The sequence below is a fragment of the Crocodylus porosus genome, unplaced genomic scaffold (assembly GCF_001723895.1).
Source record: "Crocodylus porosus isolate Cpor-Errol unplaced genomic scaffold, CroPor_comp1, whole genome shotgun sequence".
Classification (NCBI taxonomy): Eukaryota; Metazoa; Chordata; order Crocodylia; family Crocodylidae; genus Crocodylus; species Crocodylus porosus.
Window position 1 is genome coordinate 24,410,914 of NW_017728912.1, and position 11,128 is coordinate 24,422,041.

An 11,128-nucleotide genomic window follows, 5' to 3' on the forward strand; every position below is an offset into this window, starting at 1 on the left:
ACTGGTCAACAGCTCATGAATGGGATACACAGCGCAAAACTGTAACACGGTGAACCGTTGTCAGCTGTTAAATTTCCGAGGCCTTTGTCTTCGCTGGGGTACGCCCAGACGGGGAGGCTGAGAACCGGTCTGCGGGGTGATCAGGCCCACAGAGTTTTCCAGTTGTCTTCTCTGCTGCTTCCTGCTTCTTTGCCTCTTTTATAGATGTTCGTTGGACTGCCTCTATGACACTAACTATAATATAGGCTAAACATACAGAGATAGGATCATTTTCTTTTACATAATAGTTACTAGGCAGATTTTCTACACAAGTTTCGTTTCTGCAATACTGACACTTTTTAGATAAGAGGTAAAATTTATAGAGTACAGGTGTGGGGCCTACTGCCAGCAGAGCATAGTACCTGGCACTTGTTTAGACTAACAGTAAAACTGCAAGGCAGCAAAAAGCGGTACCAGGCACTTGCTTTGGTTAACAGCACAGGCCTCAAGGTTACATAAATGTGAAAGTGCCACACGGCAGTTATACAAAAAAGAGAAAATAATATAAAATATATGCTTTATACAAAGATACTATAAAACGGTTATATGCTAAATAATATAAAATAGTTACAGGGTGGAGTAGATCTGGGCAAGGAGAAGGAGTCTGGAGATGAATGCAAGGAGGGAGGGGCAGTAGAAACAGAAACATTTTGAGCAGAATTTTGTTGAAATTGCAAAATACTTCTGTAACAACCACTTTACTTCCTTCAGAGCAGCTGCTCTGAAGGAAGTAGAGTGAATCAAACTAAGTCTCCCACAAGACATGCGATAGAACTCAGTAGCGGACTGTTTTGAGCGATATATTGTGAACTGGCCTAATATGATGCCAATTTCTGAACAAAATTGTGACAAAATAGATGGAACTGTCATAGCCAGAGTTCTTAACATTGGGCTAAGGAGAAATGTAGAAAAATGTATATGATGACTATCCTGAAACCTACTTCCATACCCTTGAACCGAGGTTATCTCAAACAACAAGAATGCATTTTTTGTAGAAAACAATGATTAAATTGAGGCTTCCTGACCACTGATTTAAATCATGATCCATATCGATTTTATTTAAATCAAATCCACCCCTGCAAAAACATTAGTGTTTTTGTTTAATGAATCTGAAGTGCTGGTGTTATGTGTTTGTTTAATTTCAGGTTGCTATCTTAATGCAGCTTAATACAAATCTAAGCAAAATATTAATCATCTAGTGACTAAGAAATATATATTTCATCATATAACAGCATACTAAAATGTAGGCTTTCCAAAAAGGATTTTTACTGTGAAAACTATTTAGTTGTAAATCAACATATTTTAACTTAGATCAACTAATGAAAATACACCTTTCTTTACAAAGGAAAAAATACAATGAGAAAGTTGATAAAAACCAAGTTTTTAAACTGGGTTTTGGCTTGCTGTTTAATTCTTGCTTTAAATCAATTTGATTTAAATGAATCCACCCCGATCTCATCCTGGAAGGGGAGTGGGCAGTGAGAGAGAAGACGGGTTGTTCTTAGTGACTGCCCCCCACTTCCCTTCCCTTCCCTTCCCTTCCCTTCCCTTCCCCTTTGCAATAGGAAAGAGAACTGTGGAATGCTAGAAGACTGAGACCTGTAGCATGGCTGTGCACTGAGCAGACACTTATAAGACAAGTAGACATACCAAATTTGTAATTTCACTGATTCTGTGAAATCTGGCATTGGCCATGAAATCTGGGCGATGCCTGCAAAACTTGTGGAAAAAAAGAAAAACTTGTGGAAAAGAAAATGCTGGCTGCTCAAAAAGCTGCGGGCAGTATGGCTGCTATTCCTACCCCTTACCACTGATTGGCTGTGAGGCCTGCCTGTCATGTGATCTGTCTTCAATCAGTGGTAAGGGGTAGGAGTAGCAGCCATACCCCTTAAAACTACCTTGACTTAATAGGTTAGGTTAAGCAGCCATACCCCTTAATACCTACCTAACCATACCCCTTAATTATCTACCTTAATGGTTAGGTAGGTATTAAGCAACCATACCCCTTAATACCTACCTAACTATACCCCTTAATACCTAACTTAACCTAATAGTTATGACAGTTGCCTGAGGAGTATCAGACCTGAGTTCCACACAATTGACTTACACAAAGTGAAACAGAATCAACTAAAGAATAAAAGCTTTCATCTTGGGGTATTTCTTACTGAGACAGAGAAGGGAATTAAACCTTGATTTCCAGTATCCTAAGCAAGTGCCCTGATGACTAGGCTATTGCCATTTCTTCTACTTGTAGTTTTGTGAGTTACATTTCAGTTTGTGAGAAACCTAAATGAATAATTTCAGTTCCCGTTTAACAGGGTTTTTTTTGCCAGACTTAAGAAAATCAATTATTTACACAGCCCTGTGTGTGCGCGTTTTATATGTAGTTATTTGTCAAAATATTTTTTCTTATAAAAGTATGCTATTTTGCTAACTTGTAAGTTGCGGTTCCTCCTTGTAATGGATCTGATCACTTTTTTTTAAAAGTGTGCTTCTGTTCACAGTGCATGATTTTAAATGCTTTTTTTTTTGTTTTACAGACATACAGAAATTAAAAGCTCGGAAGTATCTCAGGCAATGGAAGAAGATCAAGTTGCTTCAATGGAAAGAGTAAAATGTCTTAGTGTGCCTTCTGAACAGAAAGTAGAGAAGCATTTTTCTTCAGTACTCTTAGCATCCATGATAACAGAAACAGTTGAAAAAAGGTGTGTTAATCAAAGAATAAATAAAACAGTTTTTTAGTAGGTTAACACAAATCAAAGGGTTGTATTAACAAAAATTTAAACCTTACATTATAAATGTGTTATAAATTGGGGTGGGAATGTTGAGGCTTTCAGACCCGAATCTTTTGCATGGAGCCCTGTGATCTAAGCTATGGGTCTCAGCCCAACTGCGCACTGCATGCAGTATATGACCATCATGTGTCACGTGGGGCTGGACCCAGAACTGTTGGTGTTATGTGAAGCTTGGGGCTAGTCTGGAGTGTGTACTGCACGTAGTGCCTGCTCTGGATCAGCTGTACGCACTGGCTCTGGGCCTGGTCCAGATCAGGCCCATGGACTGTCCCTGTGTGCCAGAGCCAGTGAGCAGGGTTGGTCCAGCACAGGCGTCACAGTCTGTGTGCAGGCAGCATGAGCCCCTGACCAGGGCTGGCACATGTGGCATGTGGTAAATGCAGCAGGATGGTGGGTTGTGCAGCCTATAGCACAGGGGGCTGATCTGGGGTGTGTAGTGCATGTGAAGCGCTGCCTGCAGGGCCGGTTTGGTGCAGGTATCCCATGCAGTATGTGGCCCTGGCTGTCTCTTCGTGAGCCCACACTGGGGCTGATGCCCACTGCATGAACTGTACGGGGCTGGTCCAGGGCATATATTGTTTGAGGTTGGCTGTGCTGAGTTGGCCCTGTGCCCTGGCTGTGGTGCTTGGGGCTGATCCATGAATAAGGTCTGGCCCACAAATTGGTTCCTCACCCCTTATCTGGCTCATGGGGTCAGATGAGTTTGACACCCCTGAATTATTCCTTTCAGTAATACAGTAGAATGCCTTAATTCTGGCAAAGGTGCTTAAACAATTAGTTAATTATTTACTTTTTTTGTAGAGTTATATTTTGACAATTATTGTTCCTCCTTGAATGTGCTAATAAAAGTAGTGCATGATAAAATAAAGCTGTAAAAGAGAAGTGTGAATAATTTTTGAGCTAGCGAATTCATATGATGTGAGTTGGGATTAGGAGCTTGAAATCATCTATGAAATTTACGAGGGTCTTTTAAGAGGTAAGATGGACTGGAGCAATGAGGAAGACAAGTGGGAAGGTAGGGGACAGTTCTTGGGGTAGAATTGCTTATCAGAAAAGTTGACTTAAAGGGAAAAGAGGTTGGTTTGAGTCAGATGGGAGGTGTGCTGATGGCTTCCCAAAATGTCTGGGAAATGAGAAGACATGAATTTTGGGATACACCTAGGAAACATAGAGTATGGGCTGATATTTGAAAGGGACTGTTGGGATGGAATGATAAATATTTTAGTCACTTTTCTGAGCAGTATGCATAACATGTTTTGATACTATGAAGTCACAGGTTTTCGAGCCTAAAATTTAAGGAGTACTTCAGATTTAGTTCTAAAACTTTCATTTATGCAGGTACTTTTGTCTCTTAGTTGGGAAGAATATCAGAAGTTTAATGGATGTAAGAATATACAAGAAATGTTTACAAATGGTAAAATATCTTGTTGCACACTTCAGTGACCTTCTTATGTAGAGTAAAATTTTGTGTAGCGGATAGTGTAAAAGATTCTGGGAAAGGCTTGTTAAAATCTTTTTTCTAGCTATATTGCCATAATAACAATACAGGTTGCAAGTTGCTGTTTTTTTTTCCAGATATGATACTGTAGGTGAATAATTTAAAAAATTCTACTTTTCTTTTTCTTTTAATACTCTTTTTTTTTTTTGTATTTTGATCCTTAGCTATTCAGTCCCGGTATTGCCACTAGCTGCTACTCCTGTGAAAGAGCTAGAGCTAGAACATGATTGTGAGTTTTTAATTGATGAATCGGGAGAAGATTCTCTTATATCCTGGTTTTCAGTACAAAGAAAGAAGAAACAAACAGGTAAATGGGATTTAGCAACTGTTGTTTCAAAAAATCAGTCCCCTGAAACAAAAAAGGTGGTTGCAAGGGACAGCAAGGAAGTCAAAGAGGTGCAGAATGAAATGAAAATGTGTGATGTTGCTGATGGAGTACAAGACCAGTTACAAAATGTTTCATATAGAAATGCAGACTTCTCTGTCAAAGAGGGAGATGCTCTTAAATCTGAAAGGCAAAAAAGGTTTCATGTTGGTAAGTAATTTAGAAAAACAGGTTGGGATGGAGTGCCTAACACCTAACACCCCATGCCGCTGCTGTTCTGCCTCTTGCAGCAACTGGGGTGAGGGAGCCGCGCTGGCCTTGGCTCTCTCACCCTATGTCCAGTCCTCAGCATGGCTTCAGAATCATGGCGGCACTCCTCCATGCTTGGAGCACTGTGATGGGCTGTTTTTATCAGCCGTTCAGAGTGCGAAAAAAGTGTTACGGCCATACAGACAGACTTAGGCATTTATGATAGAACATACACACACATACATGCATGCCCCCCCACCCCCCCGAGGTTAATGTGTAAAATTGAATTATGAAAGAAAAAATTGTCCTTCATATTTCTTTCTTGTCAGGGACCCTTCTGCCATTTCATTTGTTTCAATTCACTGTGTTGGCAAATAATTTTCCTTGAATTTAGAATGGTGGTGTTCCTGCTGCTCTTCTTAGCAAGGTTTTGACTGATTTTAGGCAGTGGGGAAATTTGAAAGGAAATTAGGAAAGTAAACCCCTCTTTTCCTCAATTTCTCAAAATAATTTTTATAGTAGGGTCAAAAGTTGTAGGCAGGTTTGGAGAGATCTGATTGAGTCTTGGAGGCAGAGTACAATGTGGTGTGGCAATGAGGGAAGTGACCGTGGCTCTTTTTCCCGCCGCACCTTCTATGGGGTTTATTGTTAAGGTATGTGTGATAACCTGCTCTCCCTTTCTTATGGGAAGAGTTGCAGTGTTCCATTCACATTTTGGGGTAAAGCAGCTAGTGCCCAGTGGAGGCAATCAGCATTTCAGGAGTAATAGAAAGTAGCCCTGCAAGATTGTGGCAAATCTATCTAGGTAGGGACTTTGGTAGGTGAACAGCTGGTTGTATACTGGCTGATAATGATCCTTTGCAAGCCTTAGGTGAAAATTGCCTGCTAAGAAAAATGTTTTATATTTATGATATTTTAATTAATGATAGAAATAACAACTATACAAATAAAACTATCTTCTTATAAAGAAAAAAGGGGTAATATGTTTGTTTTTGTACATTGACAGAAGAGACTAAAAATGATGAAAACAGAAAGAAATCTGCAAAGACCCCAAATCAGAAAAATACCACAGCTTTGAAACGGAAAGACCAAACATTTGTTGTGTCACTTGTTGAACCAAGCACAAATACAAACTACAGAACTAGAGAAGATTCATCTGGGTCTTCAGATACAGCTTCACATTCATCAGAGCAGGCTCTTTTTTCAAAAGAGAATCGTCATTTTCAAAATTATTACCAATCCATTTCAAAAAATGCTCCCCACTCATCCCACAAGAAACAAACTGATAAGCAGAAACTTTCAGAAGTTAAATCATCTAAAAAACTGGGAGATAAAAAAAACAAAGTTAGAAAGCCTGCTCAGAAACCTACTGGTAGAAGACTGAGAGTGCAAGTCTCAGAGGAGAGTTCTGTAAATCAGTCTGAAGAGGAAATGAATGAAAGTGAACTTTTACAATCAGATGAGGTGGTCATTCCGTCATTGCAACAGGAATCACTTATGTCTGCATCACAAAAGTCCTTGAAGTTAAACCCTAAAAATGGGTTAAATTCATTAGGATCATTTGATGGTGTCTGTATCAAAAGCCCTGCCAAATTTCAGGAATCTCTACAGAATCTCATAGACAGTACTCCAAATGCTGGTGGTGGGAAAAGAGAATCAGCCAAGTCTCCAAGGAAGGCATCTCGTAAGAGGACTCGGAAAACAAATCAAATCGTGTGCTCAGGTCCTGAAGATGCAGAAACTAGCTATGCAGCAGGCCCTGAGGATTCTTCTCTTCAAAGCATGGCACAGCAAAAATGCAGGAAGGTGGATGCATCTGTAAAAACAAAAAAAGACCAAAAAAAGAGGAATGTGCATAGGTCACAGTAAGCACTTTTTGTGTGGGGGTTTTAAAAAAAATAAGGTATGCAGCTTAATTTTCCCGGAAAAGTACGAGGCAGTATTCAAACAATTTAAAATGCACATGGCAACCTAGAACTAAATATAATATAGGTAATAAATAGCTAAGGTTAGAGGCCTAATGAAACATGAACTAAATCTGTTTTTTTCTGCAACAGGAACCTATTGCAATCTCTTGTGAAGAATTCTGTTAGTATTACAGTAGCTGATTCAGTCCAAAAGGCTTACCTTGAAGGAGATGGTTTTTAATTTTAAACTCTTCTGTCAAATTAAGCTATAGAAAAATCCCGTAACTTTTATGCAGAGTATTGTCGAGAGAGAGCTCAGATTTCAGGTTATATTTGGCTGCCTCCTCTCCGCTGCTAGGTATGTTCAAAGCTTAGTGCCTGCCACCTGGTGTGGTTTTGAACTTGCTGAGTGGAAGGGAGACAGTTAACTCCACGTGTCTGGCACTGGCATACCTAAATGCCTGCCAGCCCTGCATGTGGGGCTGCACATGCTGTTTTTAAAGATCTGAGGGCACCGAGACCTTGGGATTGAGGAGAGGCTCTTCAGTTTTGGGCTCCCAGCACCCTGGGACTTCTGAAAACTGCAGTTTTCAAAAGCTTTGGGATTCCAGAAGCTTGAGATTTGGGGAACCTCTCCCCAATCCTGGGGTCCCAAGACTCTGGTGCCTTTTAAAACCAAATGTGCAGCTGCAGCCCTTTCAACTTGCATGCCTCACGTGCATTACATTTTTAAAGAGGAAATATAACTAGTTAATAATTGTCTATAATGTAGCTGATGTAATGTTTGTAATTATATTTATTTTTATAGGCAATAACATTGAGAATCTTTTAGTTTGATTCTGCCAAGCTAAGTACTGTACACTTATTTGGTATTAGTATTTTTTTAAAAAACATCTAAATACTCTCTCTTTACAGGAGAGATGTATTTACTTTCAGTAAACTTTCTAACAAGTTGCATTTTTTTTTTTTTTTTTTAGAAGCTCTTCAGTATCTGAAGAAACAGTGCATCATCACAGGTAATTACCACTGTTGTATACAGGAATTTTAATACTTTTTGTAGCCCTAAGACCCAACAGCTGTGTTAGACGAGAACAATTTTTTTTTGTTTTGTATTTGTAACAGCACTTAGCGCAATGACCATTATGGCCATGACTGGGACCCCTAAATGCTGTACTGTTACAAACAGTAATGTGGCAGATGTTTCACACTAAGATGAATGAGCTGTTGTGAAGATTTTGCTTTATTTTTCTCTGAAGCTTGCTGCTCTAACCCCAGTTAAGATTTGCTCCTTTTAAATTCTGCTTGGTAAATTCCATATTTACTTAAATCCAAGATGGGGTTTTCTTCCCTGCCCCCTGCAGTCACTGGAGTGGGAGGGGGAGAGCAGACACCTTAAGTTGAGTATCAGCCTGGAGCAGGGTGTGGATCAGCTCTGGCATTTGCCCCTCAGGGAAGGGTAGGGGAAGGGGCAAGCAGGGGAGACCTGCGGTAGTTTATTTTGCCTGAATTGCAAAAAGGTTGGACTAAAACTGGGATGGACTTCAAAGGGTCATGTACAAGCACATTATAGAACTAGTATTTAACAGAGTTTACTCAAGATGTAGCAGTCTGGGATAACAAGTTCTGTGCTCCTTGGTGCAGAAATTTGCATGTCTCTTAATGTTTTTTTCTGTTTTAGATTATCTCAATGTGTTATATCAATCCATCCTAGCTCTTTCAGTCCAACATTATTACTATTACAGTTCAGGCAAAAGAGTCTACCAGGTTCATTGAGTTATCTGGAACATGCAAGGAATTCATAAAGTTCAGTGTCCTTTCTTTTTTCAAGCTTAGATGCATTCATATTCTACATCTGATTTTTTTTTTTTTTCCTGCTTTTAATTCTAAGGACAGAAGTACTATTTGTTTTCTAGTTTTCCTGTCTAAGACCACAAATGTGCAACATAATGTCCACATTGTTTTGTCGCTTATGGTTTTCTTATTTTATTGACAAATATTTTAACACGTTTAGGAGGAAAAAGTGATAATATGTTACGAAATAAAACTTAGAAATTTGGTTATTAGTGGCTTTGTAAAAAAGTTATTCTTTTATGTTAATACAATTTCTGTTTTCTTTTTTTGAGTGGGCCTGTTCAGACACAGTATGTTAAATGTACTTCAAAAAATGTCAAGCCCATTGCTTGTGAATTGGACAGTTCATCCTCAGGTATGTTTTGGTAGCATTTTTCTTACGTGCATAAGAACGGAGCACAGAAAATAATAATTGTGGTACTTCTTGGTGTTTTTGCCAGCTATAGATTATATAATTTTTGGAAATACAGTAGCTTTGGGTTGGATTTGGATGTGAAGATAATGAATCTGGATGAAGCCGGGGCTTTGTGGAAAATGATGTCATGTGATCCTATAATAAATTCTCAACTGTACATGCAGAATTAAAGTTAAACTTTCTAACTTTTGAGTGTATGATGTTTATAGCATGGTTATGGTTACACAGCTTTTATGTACTTTTAAAAGTTTACTCTGACCACAGTCCAACTGTCTCTGCTTGTTTTCTTGGCTGAAATTTCAAATGTATTGAAAGGAATTATAAGTGCACATTTCAGTGAGTTTCACTGGGGCCTTTGTCTCTAAATTCAGTCAGTACTTTGAAAGTCTTTGTTTTGTTCAGGCATGTCCAAGTGGAGTTCCCCAGGCCACACGCAGGATATAACGAGTGACTTTTCAGCCCATGGGCTCCCATCTGGTTGCTGCTTCTTCCCATCTAGTCTTTGGGATCCCCCTCCCTCTTTTAGCTACTACTTCCTGCCCCTGCCCCAGGGGTAGCATGGCAAAGCCTGTGGTGCCAAGGAAGCTGGCTGCCTTGGAATGCCAATGGTGAAGCATGGAAGCCCATTGCTAGGCAGCTGAAGATGAGGGCTTGGGTGTGTGTGCAGTGCAGCTGGAGGGTGAGGGCAATATGTACAGTGCAGTTTAGGGGGTTAGGACTTGCACTGGTATAGCCTGTGTGATCCCTTGCTGCTTACACGTTGTACAGCTCTGGTTTAGTTTGATATATTTTACAAAGAGAAGGAAGCCCCAATTGTTATATTTTTGTATTGTCTTTTTAGATACTTTTGTGGAAAGTGACCTGACTATCAGGCGTTCATTAAGGCATAAAATAGGTAAGACAATTTAAAAAAACTATATAAAATATGAATAGGTTTTCAGGCTTTCATAAATTATGGTGTTTATTTATCAGAGCTCTTGATGAAAAAAACCCACCTATTAATTTATTTATTTTATTCTATGACAGTCTTCACGTTCTCAGTGAAGCCTAAGATTTTGTTTTGCAACCATATAGAAATCCCTTAAAGAGCTTATATTTTTTTTTTAAATGAAAATGTTCCACAAAATTCTAATATTATAAAAGCCGTAGTCTGTCTGTCAATAACGCTTTATTTGCACTCTGATTGGCTGATGGAAACAATTAATCAGAGTGCAGATACAGCATTAGGACAGGAGGTAGCATGGCGAAGCACCGCCATGATGGTGGGGACATAGGGGACAAAGCAGCAGGGGTGGGAGATGAGACCAGCACAGCTAGCCTTGCCTCCCCTGCCCTGCGCCCTGGAGGTGACAGCAATGGAGCAGATGGAACAGGGCCCCTCCACCTTGTTCCTTGCTCACTCCTTGAAGGTGCTAGCAGGGGTGGGGGGCATACTGGACCTGGCCTGGCCCCCAAAATGAAGGGTATGGGGGGCCGTGTCAGGCCCCACAATGGCAGTGAGGTGAGCCCAGCGCTGGTCCCACAATGGCACTGGGGTGGGTGGGGGCCAGGTCTGGCTTTGCAGTGGAGTGGGTGAAAGGGGGAGGAGGCGACAGTGGTGGCTTGAGAAGTGGGGAACAGGGTTGGGGCCACCACGTCAAGGAGGGTGTGCCCCCGAACTCTGGGGCGAACAGGGTCAGGCCCGAAGTGATGTGGAGGGAGGGGGAACAGAGTCTGGCCCGAATTGGGGGAGGCGGGGCTGGATGCTGGGCTCTCCCTGCTGGCCTGTTGCGTGGGGGTGGGGGAAGCAGCCCTGGCCCTGAGGTGGTGGGGGGAATGAGCCTGGCCCCAGGCCTCTGTCCCACCCCTACCCCCCAGGCAGATGACAGTGGACAGGCCAGTGGCATTGCCCCCCGCCGCAGCAAGGGCAGTGCTGCTGCTCCCAGTCCCGCAAACCTGCAGGCAGTGGGCGGATGCAGTGCTGCCCTGGCTCCCCTGCTCCTTGTAGGCTATGAAAATGGAGAGGATGGGGGGTTGGGGCAAGGCCAGCACCGCTGGCTAACCGCCCCC

General features: G+C 41.2%; 1 protein-coding gene across 3 annotated transcripts in view; it reads left to right on the plus strand.

Annotated features, from left to right (window-relative positions):
* Positions 1-11,128, plus strand: part of CENPC (centromere protein C) — a 70,202-nt gene that overhangs the window by 19,220 nt on the left and 39,854 nt on the right. For all 3 annotated transcript variants that reach the window (XM_019534203.1, XM_019534205.1, XM_019534204.1), the window contains exons 7-12: positions 2,580-2,744; positions 4,497-4,639; positions 5,913-6,771; positions 7,791-7,829; positions 8,937-9,019; positions 9,921-9,974. In XM_019534203.1, the coding sequence (XP_019389748.1) occupies positions 2,580-2,744; positions 4,497-4,639; positions 5,913-6,771; positions 7,791-7,829; positions 8,937-9,019; positions 9,921-9,974 (1,343 nt within the window). The remainder of the gene's footprint in view (positions 1-2,579; positions 2,745-4,496; positions 4,640-5,912; positions 6,772-7,790; positions 7,830-8,936; positions 9,020-9,920; positions 9,975-11,128) is intronic.